Source organism: Cydia fagiglandana, chromosome 2 (assembly GCF_963556715.1).
Source record: "Cydia fagiglandana chromosome 2, ilCydFagi1.1, whole genome shotgun sequence".
In the NCBI taxonomy this organism is placed as follows: Eukaryota; Metazoa; Arthropoda; class Insecta; order Lepidoptera; family Tortricidae; genus Cydia; species Cydia fagiglandana.
In genome coordinates this window covers 22,560,895-22,586,310 of record NC_085933.1, presented here as the reverse complement: position 1 = coordinate 22,586,310, position 25,416 = coordinate 22,560,895, and the positions used below count along the sequence as shown (strand labels likewise).

General features: G+C 40.8%; 2 protein-coding genes across 2 annotated transcripts; both read right to left on the bottom strand.

Annotated features, from left to right (window-relative positions):
- Positions 1–16,658, bottom strand: LOC134678884 (uncharacterized). The gene is made up of 16 exons (XM_063537630.1): positions 16,308–16,658; positions 15,099–15,236; positions 14,344–14,468; positions 12,054–12,255; positions 11,150–11,313; positions 10,215–10,299; positions 9,983–10,127; positions 9,059–9,176; positions 8,318–8,427; positions 7,875–8,028; positions 6,492–6,538; positions 3,878–3,991; positions 2,441–2,553; positions 1,911–2,006; positions 1,078–1,248; positions 1–302 (listed from the first exon to the last, which is right to left on the bottom strand). The coding sequence occupies exons 1-16, from the start codon at positions 16,410–16,412 to the stop codon at positions 15–17; spliced, it is 2,175 nt and encodes a 724-aa protein (XP_063393700.1). The 5' UTR covers positions 16,413–16,658; the 3' UTR covers positions 1–14.
- An 803-nt stretch (positions 16,659–17,461) lies between these two features.
- On the bottom strand, positions 17,462–24,930 carry LOC134673018 (trichohyalin-like). The gene is made up of 9 exons (XM_063530969.1): positions 24,874–24,930; positions 24,271–24,365; positions 22,155–22,340; positions 21,225–21,375; positions 20,628–20,811; positions 19,558–19,736; positions 18,506–18,682; positions 18,155–18,298; positions 17,462–17,539 (listed from the first exon to the last, which is right to left on the bottom strand). The coding sequence occupies exons 1-9, from the start codon at positions 24,928–24,930 to the stop codon at positions 17,462–17,464; spliced, it is 1,251 nt and encodes a 416-aa protein (XP_063387039.1).
- Positions 24,931–25,416: the final 486 nt, after the last annotated feature.

Genomic DNA, 25,416 nt, shown 5'->3' with positions numbered 1-25,416 from the left:
GTTTAACATGTATGTTAAGATATCTTAACAAAAAGAATTATATGTATATCATTCAACTCTATCTGCCCAAACACCACCTTGCTCGGAGATTGCAATACCAATTCCCCGTTCATTAACTTTAAGTTAGCACTGTTAGGTATCAAGTCTAGGCTGGCTAGATCTAGCTGTAGGCCTGGCTGGTTGTCGTAAGGCAGGCTGGGGGGCAGCTCTTGGATTTCGCCGATCCAGGTGTGGGGCTCGCCGGTTACCTTGTTGAAGACGGTTATGCTACCGGTGGTTAGCTCTGGGTCTGTTGTGAGGGTCTGGAAAAATACAAATACGGAGCCATCCATATACTAGTAGTCATAAACTCTTTATTGTACAAAAATACATATTAATAATAACTTAAAATTAGTAAGAAGTACAAAGGCGAACTTATCCATTTGAGGGATCTCTTGCAGTTAACTTTTGAGTAGATGAGATATATGGCGGATATGATATTCAACTCTATTGACAGGTATTCAAGTTCGAATTTCAACAAATATTTTATATTACATGTACTTAGTCCTACTTGACGCTGAGCACGTAGAGCGCGGACTCGTGCTCTATAACCCGGGACTTCCACAGCTGCTGGTGCACGCTGCCCAGCGAGTATGTGATGTTCCACTCTCGCTTCTCTTGCTTGTACCACGAGTCCCCATGTTCCTATACAGTCAACTCACCGCCAGCGTGGCGAGGAAGCACCCCGGCGGCTCGTACTTGACGCTGAGCACGTAGAGCGCGGACTCGTGCTCTATAACCCGGGACTTCCACAGCTGCTGGTGCACGCTGCCCAGCGAGTACGTGACGTTCCACTCTCGCTTCTCTTGCATGTACCACGAGTCCCCATGTTCCTATACAGTCAACTCACCGCCAACGTGGCGAGGAAGCACCCCGGCGGCTCGTACTTGACGCTGAGCACGTAGAGCGCGGACTCGTGCTCTATAACCCGGGACTTCCACAGCTGCTGGTGCACGCTGCCCAGCGAGTATGTGATGTTCCACTCTCGCTTCTCTTGCATGTACCACGAGTCCCCATGTTCCTATACAGTCAACTCACCGCCAGCGTGGCGAGGAAGCACCCCGGCGGCTCGTACTTGACGCTGAGCACGTAGAGCGCGGACTCGTGCTCTATAACCCGGGACTTCCACAGCTGCTGGTGCACGCTGCCCAGCGAGTATGTGATGTTCCATTCTCGCTTCTCTTGCTTGTCGATGTCGTTGGAATGCTCCTTTAAAAGATACATAATTAAATAATAGTACACCCCTATTACGACAGAAATGACCGCAAGGTGGCGCAAGCGTAAGCAGGCGTTCGTTCCGTAGCGATGCGCGGCAACTAGGTACTACTGCTAGACACCAAAATTGGTGTGGGCCGCATGCACTTGTAGCGGCGCGACGAAATCGCGGAGTGAGCCACGCCTGATGATTATAGCCTCTTTCCGGTGTAAGGGGTGTGTGTGTGTATGAGCCGAGGACAAATGGGAATACACCGTCTTTCCGGCAGTCGTATAATGTTACTCAAACGTTCGGGTAGTCGTTAAACACACAGTCTAGCGAACGGAAAAGAAAACGTGTCATCGGCTACATATCGATTCACAAGAGCTGGCATGAATGAAATGAATGACCGAATGAAGATATATGTGTGAATCATTAACCAATAAAATGATGGCTCTGACTGATGCAGGTGTCGGTGTCACTCATACAAATAAAGTTTCGTTCATTCCATTCGTGCCAGAATTCTCACTGTCTAAAATAAATGATAATGGTGGCGGTGGTGGTCGATCCATTCTGTGCTTTCGGGTCAGGGAATGTATACAAAATTAAATCACGTTAGAGACAATAAAGAACCACAAGGAAGGAGAAAGAAAAATAATAACATATTAATGTTTACCTTTCTAATGTGGTATTCAAGTATTATTTTGGGTCCAGCCCAGTTGCACAGGACGCACTGCATTCTGACGTCCATGCCCATACGCTCCATGTAATCCTAGACAAAATTAACGCTATTATGTAAATGTAAAAATAATGTTTATAACGTTAAGTTGGTTCGCTCAGTAGTCCAACTTATAAGTACGTAATGTAGTATTGATATGACGAGTTGCTTTTTATTGAATTCAGGAAAACATCGCGAGGAAATTCCCTGATACAAAAAAAAGGTTCGTGCGTGGACCGCACAGTCGCCATTTGATATATATATCGGAGCGGCCAGGGCGCTCACAAATATCTGAACACACGCCTTTAATGTCGACCCAAGAGTAGATTGTTAACCAAGGGATTTCTAACGAATTGTTTACCAATAGTACCTACTTGTCAGAAATAGATGCTTTTAATCGAGTTTAATACGTTCTTTTATTTCAAATATGACGAAAGTAAAATACATTTGTATTTTCGTAGTATTTCTTGAGGTAACTAGGTACTCACTCCATCCTGGCTGATGAGCTCCAAGGCATCCTCGACCATGTCAGAAATGGTGACGTTGGCGCCTAGATCCTGAGACTGCACTGTTCCAATGGACGAACTCGATCTGTTCGGGTCTGTAAAACATTGTTGTTGTTGAAAAATGCAACATAAACATAAAAAGGTAGAGGTAGGGTAGAGGGCGCCATAAGCAGTTAAAAAAATGCATATACGAGGGAAACGCACATTATTTTTATACCTGTGATAAAAATAATGTGCGTTATTTACTGGACGAGATCCCTGTGGATTTGTTTATTTACATTGTTTTAAAAAATACCTTACTTAGGTACTTCACTCACTTCACTGCCTTATAGGTAGTGACCCAATAGAACCTATTTTATTGAAGCCGGTTAAAAAGGTTCTTGGTCTCTGACACAAGAGAATGCCGGTTCCATATTCTGCACCACTTCACGCCAGTTGAGGCGGAGGAGGGCAGGCAGTATAATCCCTTTAACTCCAGTCTGGGCCGGCCGGATGGACGTTTAATATTATTTAACACTTTCGATGCCGGGCGCCCTGTTTCCAGTATAAAATGAACACACAAACGTGTGTTGGCAGTGCATGTGTTAAAAGAACAAATATGTAATTATAAGTGGATAGCAGACGCCACTGGTGATCGTAGAGCTGGCAGCTTCCTCGCACAAAGAATAAGTATTGCGATACAGCGGGGAAATGCTGCCAGCATCTACGGCACCATTCCGCAGGATAGTTTGTAATTATTTATTTTTAGATTAGTTTTATTTATTTTTAGATTTAGTTTTTAAGTTTTGTAGGTTAGTTATTTAATTATGTTTTAAGTACGAGCCCCGATGCATATGTTTTCGTCAGGTGACCCCATTTTTTGAGGTTCTCGCGTTTGTTCAAAAATAATGTTTTTGTTTAAAAATTGCTAATATTTAATGCTTATACTAATGTAATTTAATTTTATATGGTAATACTCTGCAATAACTAAATCCAAATACAAGAAATACCGTTTGTACTGAAAAAAACGTTACGTAGATATTTGACGGGTAGGATTACAACATCTGTGAGAAGGGCTATTACCAGGGAAAGCAATAGGGCTCTGCCAATGTACTGACAATTTTGTTTCGAGCCCATGCATGCAGCAGTGCTGTAGGAGAGGACAATATGATTTGGACAACGTTTTTGAAAAGTCCTTTTTTTCAGCAATAAGAGTCTCATGCAATTTTATTATACGATCAAAATAAACTACATTAAACATTGCTATTATGGTTCCCATTACTGGGTCATTATATGTTCATGTGTAAAATTTATTAAAATAGTTAAACAAAATTGTTGCGCGGAACTAGACGAAATCATTTGCATCGGGGCTAGTATTATTTTTGTTTGTAGGTATTAAGTTTGTATGCACTAAAAAAAAATTATAAGTAAAGTACTAACCTTCGTAGCACCGGAAGTCGTAATCTTGCTCGACGAACCTCAGACAGTCGTTCATTCGCGAGTTATCCATGCTGCCGTAGTATTGGTCCCGTTCGTACGCTACATAAATGTTAGCTATATTACAATAAACTTCTTTCACCATTCAGGTTTAATATTTTTAGGGTTCCGTACCCAAAGGGTAAAACGGGACCCTATTACTAAGACTTCGCTGTCCGTCCGTCCGTCCGTCTGTCACCCGGCTGTATCTCACGAACCGTGACAGCTAGACAGTTGAAATTTTCACAGATGATGTATTTCTGTTGCCGCTATAACAACAAAATAAAATAAAAACAGAATAAAATAAAGATTTAAATGGGGCTCCCATACAACAAACGTGATTTTTGACCAAAGTTAAGCAACGTCGGGCGTGGTCAGTACTTGGCTGGGTGACCGTTTTCTTTGCATTTTTATCCGTTTTTTTTTTGCACTAATTACATTAATTACTTAATAGGTACGGAACCCTTCGTGCGCGAGTCCGACTCGCACTTGCCCGGTTTTTTGTCATGCCGGGGCCACACAAACGGGTAACGGCGGAGACGCCGTTGATTATCGTGATGGCCCAGATCGGGCCCAGTGTGGTCGTATGAAAAACGTCTATTATTGCGATAACGGCGTTTCCCGCCGTTTCCGACTGGTGTGGCCCGGCATAACAAGAATATAAATCGTGGATATATGCGTGCGTGGCTTTCGATCAGAAAAAGGGCCTTATGTTTCATGTGCAATAAGTACCATTTCATCAGAATTTCTGTTGGAATTTAAGATAAAAAGGACCTTATAAGCATAAGGACCCTTCCGTAAGGGATGCCTCATATCGTATCTAATAAATATCGTACGTCTATAAAAACCAAGTTAGTTTATTATTTAAGGAAAACATCGAACAAAGAACAATGTGAACAAAGAACTGGAGAAAAATCCTTAGAAATTTAGTGCTAAGTGAAAAAGAGAACACAAAAAAATGTTTATGAATAAAACAATAATTTCAAACGAAACAAGATTTAAATATGAATGATTGGTTTAGGAATGGAATGGTTAGTATAGTATAGGCCAAAGCAGTGATTCATCAGTTGACTTTATCCTAAGATAGTGAAGTAAAATATTGAACACATTCAGTGCTGAAAACCCGAGAATCGGGTATTTTATGATTTCGTTCCCAGGCCGGACGACCCGATAGTCGGGATCGTGGTACTACTGCTTTACATGGCGAAATTGTTGTGGCCTGGAGCGGACGTCTTGTTTGCCTGAGTGGCAATTAATGTGTTAAGATTAAGAATAAAAAAAAAACATACAACCGAATTGATAACCTCCTCCTTTTATATTTGGAAGTCGGTTAATAAACAGGCATCACAGATACCTACTCTTACGTTATCTAAGTTATTTTATTTTCTGTGGCGCTTCTACCTTTTTAAGAAAATAGTGACAGTAAAAAGAGGGCAGTAAGAACTAAAAATTCAAGGTACTCAGGTACCTTTCCTACGTAAAACGCGGTTTAGCACTTAACCCTTTGAGCGCCATGCGTATTACGAGTACATATAGCACGCAATCGTAAACCTTATTGGCAAGCATTTAGATTAATATTGAAGTGTCACCGTGCGCATCTCTGGCCGTCTTTAGCGGTCAACGGGTTAGTAAAAGCGCATAGTGCAGTCGTATTTTTATACAGCTGAAGTTGACTGACGCAATAAAAAATAAAATCAGTTTAAATGGGAACTTTATAAATAAGTATCGCTCTATCACTCGATTATTATAACAGTGAAAGAGACGGAGATAGTCAGAACTCGGTTTCTATGTTTTAACATTGTAAAGAAGCTTAAGTCTCAAGGCCTATGAGACTCCAATGGTGTTAATATACGCATTGTCTAAGCTAAGCAGTTCCTTTTTGAAGAATCTCAGACTGTGATCCATCGAGGAAACATCGCCAACGGAGTTTTACTTACTTCAGCTAATAAAAATACTAGTGTATAACAAAACAGAGGGCCTACCGCGAAAAACTAAAATCGACATTTAGAATTTAAACTGTGAGACATAGTAATACTAAGCTAATAAGCCCGCCTGCAATGACAGCGCAAGACTAACCCCAAACGGTTATCTTTATCTCATCACGCGCCTCGCGCTGCGCAGCGAGCGGCAGTACGCGGCGCGCGGTCATCGTGCCCGCTAAAGTGTCATTCTATGGAATTTGCTAACTATGTAAACAAACCGCCATATTAAAAATAGAATGACACTTTACAGTTTGACAGTTCCATAGAATGACACTTTACTGCTTAGAGGATATAACCAACGGAGACGCCATGTCTATAATTTTCGGTACTACTAGACTATTTTAGTCTGCCGTTTTTTGCGGGGGAGGGGCACATCAAATGTATACGTAACGTCAACATAGCCATGTCAGATAAACGTCAGTCCATACATGTGTTTGACATGTGGTTGACCATTGGCCGCCTTTTTTCGACAGAGGGGAACGCCTGTTAATGACCACTCCGTTGGTTATATCCACTAAGCTTTACTGCACTGTTAGTTTCGACGTCGATTTTTGTTTTTCGCGGTAGGCCTTCAGTGCAAGATAAGCGTTACTTACATGCCATATATGGTTCCGTGTATGTCGTCGCAGGCCTTTGAGGCGCCCTGCAAGCCGACATGCAAGAAGACAAGCGAACACAACCCATAGCACAAAGGGAATAGGGTGAAAAATTGCGTAACCTTTTGAACGCCAGACAAGCAAAAGGCGTCATGCCAGTTTCAAGGGTAGTTGTTGTAAGCTACTAGTACTGCTGACTTATATGTATTGAATCCGGGTCAAATTAAGGAGTCAGGCTAAGCTAACTCTGCAGCGATTTTGTTATAACTCCATAGAAGTTTGACGTTTAAAATGGCACTTGCACAGTCTGTGTTGTCAAAATCGCTGCCAAGTTAGCTGTGGTACTACTACGTACTGGAAACGTCTGCTTAATTTTATTAGTGTTGAAGGCGTTCAAAATGTTAGAAGTTCAGCATGTGGTGACCATTAAGTGCAATTATAATTAGTAAGCAAGAAAAGAACCCTTGCAGTTTAAAAATGTACCTTCACATTAATTGGTAGGTACATTTATTTAGTGCAAATCTATTATAGTCCGTTTTTTTTAGCATTAGAAAGAACTTCGCAGAAGTAAGCTTGCTGTTCCAAATCCGGCACTTTTAGCGGTAATAATTTGAAGTAAATTATATGTATTGACCATGCTACATTAGATAATTCAATAATGATTAACAATTAAAGAGCCTGATAAAAACTGCACGCTTGCTTCTGTGGAGTTCTTTCTAATGCTAAAAAAAACGAACTATAGTAACACAAAATATTAAATAACAACATATAGGATGAAACTAAACTAGATAGAGGGAGAAGCAAATTAATACGAGCGTAATTCAGTTCAGTAACGTTACATACGTTTCACAAAGAATATAATTAGCCTCGCGAAGCAATTGCCGCGCAAAGCAGCTCTGTTTACGCAGATATGCCTCGCACGAGGCGTTGTGGCCGCGCGTGCGTATTTTCGTGTGGACCCTATTGACGTTATTCATAAATGCGTTACTGGCCTGAATTAGCTATGAATAGTTTGTCTTTATCTGCCATTTTGACTTATGTATTTGTAAGAAAGGGATAAAACATAATTTAACTAAATCAGACCCGTAAAGCTTGAATAAGGGGGTATTAATTTACTCCTCCCTGGTTAAGCAAAGTGGTAGCATGTCGGTTACTCCGCGAAGATGATGTGCAACTGTGCCTAAATATCGGGAACTCACAAAAACAAATATAAAGTAGAAAAAGGCGCGAAATACAAATTTTCTATGGGACGATAACCCTACATTTTATAAATTTGCCGCCTTTTTCTACTGACAAGATTTGCTTGACCATCTATACATGATATTTACCCCGTTTTTAATACTAGTTATAATGTAAATAAATGACCATATTAGATATACTTACGCGGTGGCCACTGTGGGAGTGGAATAAACGCATTTGGTGTTGGTGGTGGTCGCCAACTGTAGAAGTGGCTGGTTTGTTAAGAAGTGGCTCTTGAAGTTGTACATTGTTTCCAGGAGACTTGTGTTGCGTTTGGCGAATTGGGGGTAGTTCAGTACTGAGAAAATAATAAAATAATTATACTAACAAGATAATATTTATATTTCATAACATTTTGGAAAACATGGTGATCTGAAGAGTGCAAAAGAACGCAATTGGTCAGATTGGACGAACCAGGCCAATTTTATTTATTTTATTTTTTGATTTGTGTGTTTAGAAACATCTCATAAGTCAGAAAATTTCATCAAGATGCACGAGGCATTCGGCCAGGTCCAAGGCAACCGCATCCGCATGCCGGATGCCTCGCGAGGATACTAACATACATAAGCTTAACAAGAAGCACTTACTCCTCTCGGACTCCTCGCTGACCTGCACGTACAGCGGCTGCGTGACGTCATGCCGGATGTGGTTGCCTCGGAACTGGCCAAATGCCTCGTTAATGCGCGGCAGCTCACATCTGTGAAAGATAAGGGAATATAGTAGAATCAAAACAATAAATTAAAAGTGGAGAATTTCGCCGCCTCTAGTGAAGTCTCGGTAGCTCAGCTGGCAGAGCGATGGGCTAGTGATCGTTTGCAAACGTTTCTGCTTAATACAAAAATTAATTTACTATGTATTGGGTAGCGCATCGTTACTGATACATTTCCAATATGACTTGGAACTCATGCCACAATCTCTCTTGTTGTTACTGCACTTTTGACTGCAAACTCTCGCGGAAGTAGCATAAGCAGGAGTTTACACAGCAGAAATATATAATTCATAATTCATTTATTTATTGCTTTTGTGGGTTTACAATAGGTCTTATAACTAAAAATCAGTAGGTTTACCACAAACCCTGTTAGGGCACAGCATTATTATATTCCTAGTCCCAGCTCTAGTAGTGCCTACGAGTGCCTTGTAGGCAGTGGCCCTGTCCGTAGCGGTAAAGTGTAAACGTAGTTTAAGTTAGTGGGGCCTTACGGTATGGAGAAATTGGAGAATCAGGAAAGTACCATCAGCCGCAAAAGTACATGGCGACTTTATCAATGAATTCATTAATAATTTCTTCATGACATTTCGCAGCTCACTACGTACATAGAATGACTGACCTGGTGTTTAAAGTGCTCCGGCGCTCTCTGACTTGCTCTGCGCGGATCTTCTTGTGGTAGTACACGGAGGTTGTACTCTCTGGTGTCACTTCTGTGAAGTCTGGCATATCTTCCACTCCTACAAATAAATGTAGCAAATAATTAGAAGTAACTAGGGGCAGGCGTGGCTCACTCCGCGATTTCGTCGCGTCGCTACAAGTACATGCGGCCCACACCATTTTTTTAGGGTTCCGTACCCAAAGGGTAAAACGGGACCCTATTACTAAGACTTCGCTGTCCGTCCGTCCGTCCGTCCGTCGGTCCGTCCGTCCGTCCGTCCGTCCGTCCGTCTGTCCGTCCGTCCGTCTGTCACCAGGCTGTATCCCACGAACCGTGATAGCTAGACAGTTGAAATTTTCACAGATGATGTATTTCTGTTGCCGCTATAACAACAAATACTAAAAACAGAATAAAATAAAGATTTAAATGGGGCTCCCATACGACAAACGTGATTTTTGACCAAAGTTAAGCAACGTCGGGAGGGGTCAGTACTTGGATGGGTGACCGTTTTCTTTTTTGCTTTTTTTTTTTTTTTGCATTATGGTACGGAACGCTTCGTGCGCGAGTCCGACTCGCACTTGCCCGGTTTTTTTATATGCCATCTAGGCGTTAAGCGCCCCTAAGGCGTTCCTTCAGTCTCCACATAGCTGTTTGAAAAAGCACCTCAAAATGGAAGGCACCACAGGTGTTAGGGTAGTTGAGGCTGGTAGCCTTATTCTATATTCCAGCTGTTGTTACTATGTTTAAGACAAGATAAGTTACCGCTGGTGTTAGGGTAGTTGAGGCTGGTAGCTTGTTCTATGTTCCCGTTGATGACGTCCTGAAGCGTCAGTTCGATGCTGCATGTCAAGCTGTTGTTACTACGTTTAAGACAAGATAAGTTACCGCTGGTGTTAGGGTAGTTGAGGCTGGTAGCTTGTTCTATGTTCCCGTTGATGACGTCCTGTAGCGTCAGCTCGATGTTGCGCTTCAAGCTGTTGTTACTACGTATAAGACAAGATAAGTTACCGCTGGTGTTAGGGTAGTTGAGGCTGGTAGCTTGTTCGATGTTCCCGTTGATGACGTCCTGAAGCGTCAGCTCGATGTTGCGTGCCAAGCTGTTGTTAGTGTAGTTGAGGCTGGTAGCTTGTTCTACATTCCCGTTGATGATATCCTGTAGCGTCAGTTCAATGTTGCGTTTCAAGCTGTTGTTACTTCGCGTGCTAGAACAATACAAACAAGACCGAAGTGATCCCATAAGTGTTCCGTGAACAAAGTTTTGTACGGAACACTAAAAACGATCCCCAAAACTTTCCCATTTATCCTTTAACATAAAATTAAGATTTGTCACTCCTGTGGACGGTAGTTTATAGATTAGGCGTGTCCTTTATACGGGCAAGGCAAATTTAGGTTATGGACATGTCTACAGGAGACATGAACCTTATTGCTATGTATGGGGTCTGATGGGGTCATACAGCAGCCGTTAAAGTTATTGGAAAACTTATTCAATTGTTTACCTCATTGTTGAGCATCGAATTTTAATTTTAAGATATTCCGGCTATTATGTATGGTGGGGCCGAAAACGGCTAATACGTAAGTTAACCTTGCTCCTTGTTAGAATATAGGTAATTGACAAACCAAATTTTATCTCCATTCTCCCTTGTTGTATCTCCTTTTGTAGAACGCTATGAATATTCTCCTAATTTCTGGTTATAATATAACATATGTAAACTAAAATCTATCCGACGTGAGGTTACTCGGTACTCTCGGTAGTAGTGTTCCAAGAAAATAGCTTATGTATGTATGAAGACCATCTTGCTCCCAGTGCCTCCGACGCCCACTTTTCCCAGTTACGCTGTAGTTACCTGGTATAGCTATCATGCGGCGGCTTGTCTATGAAGGTGGTAGACGTGGACATCTTGCCCTCGCCTCCACCAACGTCCACTCTCCCCAGTTATACTGTAGTTACCTGACACAGCTATCATGCGGCGACTTGTCTATGAAGGTGGTTGGCGTGGACATCTTGCCCTCGTCCCCACCATCGCCCACTCTCCCCAGTTACGCTATAGTTACCTGGTGTAGCTATCATCCTGCGGCTTGTGTATGAAGGCGGCGAGCGCGGACATCTTGCCCTCGCTGTTGCGGACTCCCACTCCCCCCACGGGCACTAGCTCCTTGGCGATGGGGTAGATGCCGCTCAGCAGCCTCTGACGCTTTACGAGGATATGTCTCGAGCCCTGGAGAACAATAAACTTATGAAATTGATCCTAGTCCTAGATATCCTATGCTATACGCAAAAATTTAAAAAAATAATATAAATACCATTCTGCGTCTCCTTATTTGAAGAAAGTAGGAAAGGGGGCTTGTATTTCTTAATGACCGGAATGTTCATTGTTCATTTGCGTGGCTTTGTCAGCCGTATCTATATCTACCGTACTACTACTACGTACACGTATAGGTACTTAAAATCCCCTTAGTCCCATGATAAAAAAGGAAGAAAACTTACTATAGGTGTAACTGGCACTATCTGTCTCTCCTTATTCGACAGAAAGTTGGGTTTGTACGTCTTTATGACGTGTAAGTTCATCTGCGTGGCTTTGTCGACCACGTCTATGTCATTGGTTGACTTCACTCCTGAAATGCCCTGTGCAAAACCAACTCCTAGTCACTAGACATCCCTTTTTAGCGTTCCGTACCCAAAGGGTAAAAACAGGACCCTATTACTAAGACTCCACTGTCTGTCTGTCACCAGGCTGTATCTCATGAAACGTGAATTTTTACCGATCATGTGTATTTCTGTTGCCGCTGTAACAACAAATACTAAAAACAGAATAAAATAAATATTTAAGTGGGCTCCCAGACAGCAAAACGTAATTTTTTTGCCGTTTTTTGCGTCATGGTACAGAACCCTAAGTGCGTGCATCCGACTCGCACTTGTCCGATTTTTTTGCTATACGCAAAAATTAAATAAACTTACTAGCTGTGTAACCGGCGCTATCTGTCTCTCGTTATTCGAGAGTATGTTGGGTTTGCACTTCTTAATAACACGCACGTTCATCGGCTTGGCTTGTTCGAGCATGTCGACATGGCGTTGGTTGACTTCGGCGAACTTGTTCATGAAGGGCTTGAGTTTGACGTTGCAGCTGCGGAGGACGCGGTCGCTCCCTGGGTGTGAAGTGCTGTAAGTATAGCTATTGTGAATCAGTTGGTACTTGAGTACCTAATTCTTAACCTCCTAAGTCCCGGAATTGTGCTCGTTTTGAATTTGGAACGTTGGCTTATTTAATCAAAGTTAAAATTAAGTTTTGGAATTATGGTTTTATAAGGACCTCTAGGACTCAGGAGTAGACGTGCGCGCCGGTCGAAAAAAATCGGGCGGCGGCGCGCCACGAAAAAATCCACGGCGGCGGCGTAACGCCGGCGGCGTGGGATTTTCAACTTTTCAATATACATATAATGAGAAACCAAGATTAACTCTTAAATCAACACGGGAAAAATCTCAAAAAAACTGTGTTACATCATTTTTTTGGTTTATTGTAGAAATATCATGAAAAAAAACGTATGTCATTATGTTGGACGTTGCCAGGATCGGTGTAAATAAAAAGATACGCCGCGTAATGAAAAGACGTCCAGTATTTTGGACGTTGCCGAGTATAGACTACCTATTTTATGTGCATAAGGTTTTCTTAGTCTAATTCATGTTTTTTAAAATAAATATAGAATAATTGCATTTTTTAATTAGAAATAAACTTACTGATAATATCAACTTATGTAACGAATTGAAGTAAAACCTATTATTTTTATATTTTTGGAATAACTTTATAGCTCGTAGGTGGTAAAATTTTACCAGTCATTGACGTCATTTATTTAACATTAAATCAAACAGCGGGTTATGCTAGGAAGCAGTAACATCTAAGCAATGGTGTTTACAATAATGCATGCACTTTTATCAAAATTTTCCTAACAAATTTCTCAAATGAAATCGGGTCTGTCTCTTGATGAAAACAAATCCACACACAAACAGGAAACAAACAAACACGCACACACACACACACACCACATCCACAGGGAAAAAATCCATAAAAATATTTTTTTTTATCTATTTGGTTCATTACTTTTTAAAATGTTTTGAAACACCTAACATCCCTCTATATTATAACAATTTTACTCCGCGCATACTTGGCAACGTCTAACATATTGGACTTAGCAAAAGTGCCGTGTTGTCGATTACAACGGGCAAAATACTGGACATTACACTTTTTACACTTGTTTTACCCATAAACAAAAAACATTTTTATGTAATTCATATTGCCACGTAATAAACGGACCATTTAATAACCTATTGCACATTTTATTTTAACGCTGCTTAATACCGTATAAAAAAAATGAACTATAGGTAAAATGTCAGTCAGTTGGATGCTTCCTTGCAAGTTCTGCGTTCTGTAGGACTTTGACAAAAAGATTATGTTCACACTGGTTCCCAATATTTTCTTATATACTCATACTTAAAAATAACATATCATTCAAGTAGCATTAGTAGTAGTAGTAGCTTCCTCGTAGTGTAAGTACGCTACCAGAGGAAAGTAACGCTATGCTTTAATATTTGGTGCAGAATTTTTTTCTTGGGATGTCCATTATAGTGGACGTTATTGATTTAAGGGTTAAAATAAATAAAGCAATAAATTTAAAAAAAACTGAACAGTCGGAACGCTAAAGCTGGGCACGTCGCACGCGCTTTATGTCCATTTGATTTTAAATTTGTACTCTTGCGGGCTTTGTCTCGGCGCGAATTTTAAACTGCCGGCGGCGGCGGCGGCGCGCTGACTCCTTATGGCGGCGGCGCGCCGCGGCGGCGCGCACGTCTACTCAGGAGGCTATAGTTCTATAGCACCGAAAATTGTTAAAGAAACAGGGTAAGGTAAAAATTTAGTAGGGTTTGGTGTTTCGTTACTAGCTTACTAGGTTAGTAAAAATTTAGTAGGTTAACAGTATACCATTAACTCTTAGTAGGGATTACCTGACTAAGCTGTTCTGTGGCTGCATCGTCTGATAATGCCGTAGCTCCGAGCACCGCAGCATGAAGGGCGATTGTATCGTATCGCTTGTCTAAGACTAATATAAGAGCGATTATATGTTCCAAAACAATAATAAGAGCGTTATAAGCTCACCACTTTCATAAGAGTGCGCAATCTGAGACTTTTTTGACGGTTGGGTGGGAGACACAGATTCCCCGTTACCTGGACTTACCTGACTATAGCTATAATTACCTGACTACGCTGTTCTGAGATCGCATCATCTGATGGCGTAGCTCTGAGCACCGCAGCATGCACGGTGGGCGTTTCGGCGTGTCACTTATTGCGGGAGACAATGACTCGCTGCTTGATGAGTCTATCTGGAATTCAAGAGCTATGTAAATTTATTTAAGTTATTTAATAAAGACGACAACTAAATAAGTGTAGATATGCTTTGGCCGCATTGCCTCGGGCACTTCTCCACTGACCGAGCTGCTTCGCGCGGCAATTTCCTCGCGAGGCGACTCGTTCTGTGTAGACCGCCTAATAATTACCTACTATAATAAAAAAGAAATGTTAAAAGACTATACTTGTACCTACTGTGGTAACAAAAGTGGCAAAATACAAAATAAGTTCGCGATAGACTCGATTGTAAATGTGATTTAAAAGTGGCAAGGTATGGCAGTAAATGAAAGGGCATAATATAATTTTTACATCAGTTATATCAAACTATACATTCTGTCAGTTTCAAGACTTTCAAGCATAGTAAAATATATAAGAATATATGTCACGCCATTTCCGTCAGTAGAAACGACTTGCACAAAGGATTTTAGTCCCATAGAAAATTTGAATTTCGCGCCTTTTACTACTGACGAACCTGTTTGACTGCCTATACAAATAACTGGAAGACTGACAACTTATTAAATTCTCTTCTTTTTTTAAAAGAATGAGGCAATACTTTGAAAAACCAAATGAGTTGCCAGCCTAAAAAATTAAAGAAACAATATTACAGTGATTACAGTCTGCCTGCTCCTCTTCTTGTCTTGTGTGAGGTTCTTCCGCTCCTGCTTTACTCGGCGGATGATCCGCTGCACCTCGGATTCCGGGGAACACTTCTTGGCATTTATCATTTCCACAAGATACACTTTCTGTAAACAGATACAAACAATATTTTTCACAATGAATAGAGTAAATTGAAAAATAAAAGGATGATTTTAATTTATTTGCATAGTTTATGGCTAACATAGATAACATTGCTGCTGATTTTTGTCTCTTCCTAGCAAATACAAATATCAAAATGAAGGATAAACCAACAATGATTAACGTCTCTTAGATTTGGCAGATTTATGAATAATTGTAAGCAAATGTCAAGTATTTTTTAATTATGTAATTTTATGCAATTTAGGTGGGTAGTAGGATGTATGTACCTCCATATTGATAGTGAAATATGTTGAAAGTTGCAGACAATTAAGTAATAACAGTCATAGTAATTATCATACATACATGATATAACCCAATTTTTTTTTGTACAACATAAAATAAATAAAATGCTGCCGGATAATATTAAGAAATAAATTAAAAACAGTCATTAGATAAAATATAGGAATACATTTGATAAGTCTTTGGTTACATTTATAGCCATAATCATATTATTATAACTGTTAGTAACATACAGTGGTGGATTTTCCCTAAGGCCCAGTAGGCCCGGGCCTAGGGCGGCAAGATATTTGGGGGCGTCAAATTGTGACAAAAAATTCGCTGATGATAACAAGAAATAACTCAAAATGTAGTCAATGCTGCTGCTGCTGATGACGATGGTGATGATGTGGGTGCTGAGAAAGGGGCGGCTACAGGGCCTGGGGCCTAGGGCGGCAAAGACCGCAAATCCGCCACTGGTAACATACTACGTTTTGATTTATTACAGTTAATTTTCATTGCTCAGAGAGAAAAATATATGGAAAGAAACATCTTTCCCACACAGTTAATCATTACATACTATAATACAAATTTCCTCGCACCGTCTGTCTGTAAGTCTGTATGTACGTTCGCGATAAACTCGAAAACTCCTGAACAGATTTTTATGAGGTTTTCACCTATGAATAGAGTGATTCCTGAGGAAGGTTTAGGTGTATAATTTGTCGAGATTTGTGTAAATTGGTTGAACTATCCGTACGAAAAGTCGGGGCGCGTCGCTAATTGAAAATAATAAAAATACTCACTTTAACGTTGGACGGCAGTTTCAGGGATTTAGCAAGTTTCTGCAAACACCTGTACGAGCAAAGTTCTAACCGGCTCGTCGAATAGACCGATTTCTCCTCCATCATCAGCCCAAAACCCTGGAAGAAAAGTTTCGTCAGTTTTCTCAGCAACTTGCCGGCACAAAGCACGTGCGTGGAACCATTCAGCAAAGATGATGTAATTGTGCTTTACTTACCGCTAAAATACCCTACTTAATAAAAGTAAGCCAAATTTTTGTGATATAACCCTACGATGTGTGAAAACATTTCATATTAATCACTTTTTAAACTTCGGCCCTCAAAGAAAAATAAGTTGTTAAACTTTTTATTTGACAAGTGGTACGGCGGAACTATTCGAGCTAATTTTAAAATCATTCAAATACTTGAATGGCAAATTAAGTGTTTTAATCTGAACGTAGGATATTTAAGCACGGCGAAATAATAAAACCAAACTTTATATTTCTACACTATTTAATTACATTTAAATATAATAAGTCATGTATTTTTTATTAAAAATCACAGGATACATAATGGTGCGTTCACATTGAGCAATTGGCTGGAAACCATAACATTATGGCGCTAAATTCAAAACTGCCGAGAAATTAACCAGTCGCGCCTACATTTTTCTTTATCCTTGATATATTTCTGTTTAATTTATTTTATATTGAAGGTAGGGTCTTAAGTTTTTCAGATTCCATAATTCTTCTGAACGGGTGAACAGGATTCGTGCTGCAAGTCAAAGCAAAAATGTAAAAAATATCTTTTTGTGTGATTCTCGTTCTACATTTTGGTTGTGGGGTTTGTGGGTAATAGTCTCACCTCATTCTCTTTGGGTCTGTGTCGACGTGCTCCATCGCCTGCTTGAACATAGCTGCCTTCTTAGTAAATGGTTGTAGCTTTCTTGTTTCTAGGATTGACTCTGTTAACTGCAATTAGTATGATAAATAATAGGTTACTTAAAGTAACTTACTTTGTGGCAAGTACCTACCTACAGTCAACTGTTAACCTCTAGCCGCCCATACGTGAAACCTTGCCAAGCAAAATTAATTTTATTTTGTCAACACAAAGTTCAAATTAGAATGGAACAGGAAACCTTTTTTAGGTCTCTGGGCGTCTGGAGGTTAAATAAAACAATATTAACGTGCCTTAACTTTCCGTGTATCCCTTATCTGCGTGGCTAGGTTTTGTCGATATTCTAGCTGCCGTTTCAGCTCCTGTAAATGATAAATAAAATAAAAATAGCTACTTAGAGTCCCAAATAGCAAACAGAAATTCAGAATTTGAACAGGCTTAATTGGATAGAATAGGAACCTACTCCTAGTGTAAAATGTCGAGCTATTAATGCGAATGGGTTTATAGTGAGGTAAGTAGTGTCACCCAATGTATGGGACGTGCAAATTTTGGTATCGGATGAATTCACTTGGCACAGGCCTATAACCGCGAAAAGCGAAGTTCGCAAATTGCGGGCATTTTTCTCTGTCACTCTAATTACGCCTTCATTGGAGTAAAAGAGAAAGATCCCCGCAATTTGCGAATTTCGGTTTTCGCGGTAGCCCCTCAGATGTAGTATACGTAAAGCTAAACCAATCCAGCCCGGTAGCCATCCGCCACCCCCTGGTGGGTAGGCAGGGCATCCAAAGTTACACGCCGCATATCGGCTTCTATTTGCCTACCCCCTCGAGTTTGGTATCATTTCAGCAAGGTAACTTTGTCAGTAGAAAAAGTCTTGAAAATCAAAAATTGTATTGTAGATTGATCCTTCTTGCCTAAATTTTTCTAGTGTGCTGCCTTTTTCTATTGTCCAAGCTGGCTTGCCAAAGTATACTTACCTGGTTGGCACTGTCCAATTTTTTCTGTAGATCTCTCACTGCCTCGTTCCTCACGGCTTGCATTTTGTTGTCCCTCTTTTGTCGTTCTCTTTCCAACTCGTAATTCCTCTCTGCTATGTGTGCCCTGTATTCTTCAGCAAGTTTCTAGGAAATAGATACAGGTTCAAGTAATTAAATAAGACACTATATCCTGTAAGTGTGAGAAAAATCGAAAAACTTTACCTGCCTCTTTATCGCTCTTGCATATTCGAACGATAGAGAGGCAGATAAAGACATTTGGAATTTCGTTTTACGCGGTAGGGCTTAAACCATATCTAAAGGGTCTCTTGACATAGGGTGGTGTTTGGGTACCTGTTTCTGCGCCCGTTTTTCTTCTTCCGCTTGTCTCATTCCCTCATCTGTGTAATTCTCTTTCTCTCTCATCCATTGGTCGACGACGTTATCCCTGTCCTGCTCTAATGCTTGCGCCATCCTCCTCTCGCGCTTGTGGTTGGTTATGAACAGTTGCTTTTCTATTTGTAGTTGCGTCTAGAAATCAAGTAAAAGGTTTTGATACTTCCAGGGCTCTTTGCCAACCATGTAAAAACCTTGAAGTTTTAAATTTTACAGCTTGGCAAAAAGGAGTAGAAATTAAAAAGTGGCAACACTGTAGTGTCGTCCCGTTTTTTTATATAAATTGGTTAGAAAGGGACGACACTAGAGTGTTGCCACTTTTTAATTTCTACTCTTTTTTGCCAAGCTGTAAAATGAACTTAAGACTGATGATTGAACTGTGAATGTTGACTGATGACAGTGATGACTTGTGAATGAGGCACTCAGTTTTATACGTAGGTGTTTGTACCTATAAATGAGAACGTACCCACGATGTTTACTTGCCGCTTCTTATTTAGGTAAGGTAAAGTGTCATTCTATAGAACTTGCGAACTACGAGTAGTACGAGTATGTAAACAAACCGCCGTATTGAAACTGTCACTGAATGATCATTTTAGTATGGCGGTTTGTTTACATAGTTAGCAAGTTCCATATGTGACGTTCCACGGCAAAAGGTACCTTATGGCGGCTAGCACTTACGTCGCATCGCGCCGCACAATATTGGAGCGACGTTAATAATAGCTTAAGCGCCAACCGCCATAAGGTACCTTTACCCGTGGGACGTCACATATAATGACACTATACGCCCGTAACTTCACCCTGCTCCGCGCGCCTTAAGATAAATTGATTACAGGCGCCATCAGATATACCGGAGCCGCCAAGGTGTTCACAATATCTGAATACGCACTCTAACGCCTTGACAATAAAGGCGTGCTCAGATATTTGTGAGCACCTTGTCCGCTCCGATATATCTGATGGCGACTGTACCATTGAACCCTGAAAAAACTTTTTAATGAAACGTGATATAATACCATCTGATCCCTCTTTCTCCTTGTCTCCCGCTCGATTTCCTGCAGAGCCCTCCTTATGGTATTATCGTCCATTTGCCTCGCCCGAGACTTCTCTGAAGCGAGCCCCTGTAACTTCATTTCATGGCCCTCTATGAAGTTAATTCTATTTTTCATCTGTTGTTCTTTCTTGCGTTTTAAGGCTGAAATAGGTACGTTTGAAGTTTTAAAAGGAAATTGAGGTGGATTAGCTTATGTAAGGTATTTTAGAGGCATTCTTGGTTCTCTTTGAGAATATAAATCTATTACAAATACTCATAGCGTCGGCCTAACTCGCAAACCTCGTAACTCCTCCGGGGGAATTACGAGATTTGCGACTATAAGTATTGTTGTCCAGGGTAGCGATTACTAATTTCCTTGAAATGGAGTTACGAGGTTTGCGAGTTAGGCCGACGAATTAGGTATGTTTACCCTATTGTCCCTATTAGACGGAGAGATGGTGCCTATAGCTATAAAATAAGTTGACATGGAAATCCATACGCTTTCATTATCGTTCATTATCGTCTCTTCACGTTGGGCCAACGCCAACACCAACGAGGGACATATTTATGCGTTAGAAGGAGCAAGTGATATTGCTATCTCATTCTACCGCATGGCTGCGTCCCTCGTTGGCGTTGGCGTTGGCCCAACGTGAAGAGGAGCCTTTACAGAGATCAGAATAGCAGACAAAAGGGGTCTTAAATCATTATTTAAGGTGTACGTGTACACTTTATAGATTTTCAGGTTTGATGTGATGTTATAGTTATTTGATTAGTCATTTATATTCGAATACCAAGCGAGGCGTTTTAGCTATTGTTGTGGCTAGATGTTCAAGTTAAAATATATCAATCGCCTGCAAATTATATCGTTCGAATGTACACACTTTAGGGGACTAGCACACTGGTGCAAATCCGAAGCCACACGCTCCTGTGTTGTGAGCGAGACAGCGCTATGTAGGTACCTACGAATATAGAGATAGGCGTAGGTATCTGCATCTAATGTACAATGTGAAAACCGCCTTACTAGCTGGAGTGATATTCATAAAGTGAATGTACCTTCGTAATGGTCCTCTTCCATCTTCTTCCTCATTCGTTCGAGCCTCCTGTTCTCTCGCTCCCTCTCCTCGCACAGCATCTCCCGTCTCTTTCTGCTGGCGCTGGCGATCTGCTCGTCGTAGGCTAGCCGGCGTTCGCGCATCTCTTGTTGCCTTCTGTACTCTTGGTACTTTTCATACTGTTCCTAAAGAAATAATACTACACTACATTCATGGCTTACCCATGCACTCTCCCCTACCTAGGTATTTTAAATTTTTTTAGGGTTCCGTACTCAAAGGGTAAAAACCTAAGACTCTGCTGTCAGTCTGTCTGTCACCAGGCTGTAACTCATGAACCGTGATAGCTAGACAGTTGAAATTTTCACAGATGATGTATTTCTGTTGCCGCTATAAGTAACAACAAATACTAAAAACAAAATAAAATATTATATTGAAGTAGGCAAATCCATATCCCATACAGCAAACGTGATTTTTTTTGCCGTTTTTGCATAATGGAACTCTTCGTGCGCGAGTCCGACTCGCACTTGGCCGGTTTTTTAAGCTTATCGCGAGGTCTACAGCTCACAGAGTCACTAGTCATAGTAGTAGGCTAAAATACCTTCCTTCTGACGTCATCCAATAACACCTCATGCCACATTCTATCAATGTTAGCTTGTTCCATCTCCATGCGTAGTTTCTCCTCCATTTGCGCCTTCTGCAGCGCTCTGAGATGATATTCGTCGGCTTTTGTGCTCTGCATTCCTTTGGCACTAAAACAGTAGCAAAGTAGGTAAAGGTAAATTCACAGATGTAACACGTTTAAATTCAAACACGGTCATTGCACGCATATGCATTGGATTTACACAAATGTGCCGACAAACATGGTACCTACGGACTGCGCCAAGAAGGTTCGACCGTGTGTTCTTAGGTACCTACAGAAAGTACGTTCATTTGTCGTCGTGTAAAGCCCCGCATTCACACTCCTACCTTGTATTGTAGGCCGCCTCGTAGTCCGCCTCGTTGGTTAGGATTGCGTATGGGGGTTGCGGACTACGAGCCGTCCTACAAACGGCTAAACGGTAGGACGGCTCGTAGTCGGGGCTTAAGGCAATCCAGCGTACATAGGTACTTCAGTATTTAGCCGCATCCTTATCGCACCAAAATCATGGTATGCTTCATAATGGCTTGGCACCGACTTCAAACATATTAGTTGGTATTGGTAAGTAACACATATACTTAAACCTCCTTATTTATAAACGCGCTACAAACCACAATAAGCTAATAATCATTTAACTTTATCTGTCATTTGAACTTATATCTTATGTGTAAGAAAGGGATAAAACATACTTTAACTAAATCAGGCCCGTAAAGTTTTATGAATAAGGGGGAAAAATAGATAGGTAGGTAATATTTAATTTCATCCTTTTTGAAGTAGGTTTTTTTTTAAGTTTTTAAATTTCCAACAGGCTCCACTAAGCCTCTTCTTAAAACTTGAGGTCTATTAGCACAACATCGTAATACTTACCCGCAAAATTACGAATCTACTCACATTTTCTCCCTCTCCAAAGCCTTCAAGCATTCTCTTATCTTCTCTCTTTCAATCTCTTCCTCATAGCTCTTCAGTTTACTTAGCCTCTCCTTACAATACCCACATTCTTGCTGGGCCTGTTTTGCTTCCAGTTCTCTTCTTAGTGTATCCTCTTCTTCTTCTAGAAGATGCTTGAGTTTCTGTTGTCTGTGTCAGAGGTTAATATCTTCTGTGTCTAATAGAGCTTGCACTTTTTCGCTTGTCCTGTTTATTATCGCTCTGGAAAAAAGGTAGAGCACAACGGAATATTAATTAAGTATAATAGTTAGTATAATGACGCACGCCTTGTAAATGACCGGGCTCGAAAGACCCGAGAGTTTCAAAACGGAGATACACACAGTGGCGGATTTGCAGTCTTTGCCGCCCTAGGCCCCAAGCCTTGTAGCCGCCCCTTTCTCAGCATCAGCATCCATCATATTGACTACATTTATATAGATCAGGCAGCGAAAAAGTATAGATGGAAATGCTTGAGACACATTTTTAACTTAGTAACTTTTTTGGACTCGTTAGGAGGTGAACATATCAAAAGTCCCCTTGAGCGGGGGTAGGGGGTTTGGTTTGAAGGTCACATTTTTCGGTTTTTCGCTTATTATATCTCAGAAACTATACGTCCTTGTGACATGATCGTCGGAACATAGGTTTTACGAAAAAAATAAGCAAATACTTATTCATTTTAAGTGACAGTTTTATCAATAAAATTACTTTTTATGTACCTACAAAAACATTCAAAAAAGAAACATAAGAAAAATATTTTTTTTGCTTTATTTATCCTAAAATAAAAAAAAATATATATTTGAGATTCTTACAATGAGCTCTTTGATTTGATATGTAACACGATATAGTTTGAAAAACTTTGTTTTTAAATTTTCTCATTTACCCCCCCAAAATGGCCTCCACGTTTAAAATTCGTTTATTTACGTTACACGTCCATCTTTGGGTCACAAACTTACATAGGTATGTGTGCCAAATTTCAATTGGTCCAGCAGTGTCGAAGAAAATAGGCTGTGACAGACGGACAGCCAGACGCACGAGTGATCCTACAAGGATTCCGCTTTTTTTTCCTTTTGAAGTACGGAACCCTATAAACGGGGAACAAGGCGCGAAGGCGTCAACAATCTGCGAAACCGACGCCACATTCGCGTTCGCGACTTTGCGCCGCGACTCGCGCACAAGTGTGGAGGGCCCTCGAGATATCGTAAAAATTGTAGCTGGTAGCAAATTTAAACAACTTACATTAGGTATAATGCTCATTCCGTTAGAACGCATAGTTTCCGAGATATAAGCGAAAAACTGAAAAATGTGACCTTCAAACCCCTCTCTTCACCGGCTCAAGGGCTACGGCCGGGGACTTTTGATATGTTCACCTCCTAGATAGTCCAAATAAACTTAGGTACGAAGTCAAAAATTGTGTTTCAAGCATTTCCTTCTATAGGTACATTTTTATGAGGATTCGCTGCCTGGCCTAATTTTGAGTTATTTTTGTTATCATCAGCAATTTTTTTGTCACAATTTGCCGCCCCTAATATCTCGCCGCCCTAGGCCCGGGCCTACTGTGCCTTATGGGAAATCCGCCACTGGATACACATAATATAATGATAATAATTTAGCCTATATACCTATGTCCCACTGCTGGGCACAGGCCTCCTCTCAAGCACGAGAGGGTTTGGGCTATAGTCCCCACGCCAGCCCAATGCGGATTGGGGACTTCACATACACCTTTGAATTTCTTCGCAGATGTATGCTGGTTTCCTCACGATGTTTTCCTTCACCGAAATGCTAGTGGTAAATATCAAATGATATTTCGTACCATAAGTTCCGAAAAACTCATTGGTCGAGCCAGGATTTGAACCCGCGACCTCCGGATTGAAAGTCAGGCCATATCCACTCGGCCACCACCGCTTATACAACGGGATAATAGCTGATTGAAAACTAGAACCACTACTGGTTACTAAGTAGGTACCTAAGTAGGTGGGTGTGGGTCTGTGGGTACTAAAATCACGTAAAATGTTGTCGCTGTAAATTTGACAGCTGAATTAATTGGCGCGCTATTGCGCTGTAAGTAACAATTGGAACTTACTTCTGCAAATGAACTTTATCATAATCTACGATGTCACCCAGTGTTTTTATGTCGTCCACATTGATTGTGGGCTCTGCTTCGAGCCTTCGCCTTTGCTATAAAAAATGAGACAAATATTAAAATATATTTTTTTAATATAAAACGTTGTGATGGACCTATTTAGGTACTTAATAGCTAAAATTTTTGGTGATATTTACAATCGTTTTAAAAATTTAAATTGTGTTGTCAGTTTGGAGCAGATGGGTGACAATGTAGCATAAGTAACCTTAGTGTACACGAGTACAATCGCCTGCCCTTGCTGTGTTCCACCCTTTTATATAAGTTTCGTCATTTTGGCAAATAACTTAATACGTTTCGAACTGCTGCAGCACAATATAAGCAGCACGTTACATGTCGTAGGTCACACGTGTACATTTCCTGAATCAAAAAATATATGGCGAACAATAGAGGAAAATACAATGCGTCTTGTACGTACGTCCACGAAGCTAGTGCCATATCCATCCTCCACAGTTCTCATTATTTTTTAAATTCCAAACTGGCAGGATAAAACATTATTAAGGTAAGTAGGGCCAAGGTAAGCGAAAGAATCAATTAATCACGTACCTTCCAAAACCGAAAAGGATGACCGAAATAGACAGACTGCTTGGTGATGTCAGCCATAATTGATAACTGGCGATCAGAGCGATCCACCCGAGTACTGAGTAATTAGGAACTGTCATCGATTCAACGGTTGCTTGGCGGCCGTTGGCTGGGGGATTATATAGGCCCCGTGCATGAACTATAGGGGGCAGCATAGGAGCCGTAAGATTTTTGGCGCGAGGCGTAAATGTGTCGTTTATACTTCCGATGTAGTCCACAAGATGGCAGAACATACTATGTGCACAAGGAAACGTACCGACGAGATCGGTAGATGGTAGCACTTGACCCCTATTCAACAAGCGACGTTTGACGTATCGTGTTGATCTCCCGTTGATGTGGGAAAAATCATAAGTTCTCAAATACGTACAATGTCAAATTTTGACATTAACAATCCACAGTTAGGGTGACAAGCAAACCAAACCGAACCACCCTTAGTTTAGAGTTGAGTTTTGGTTGTACCAAATTATATTATCCACCGTTGATGGAATCAACACTCAGTATGCAATA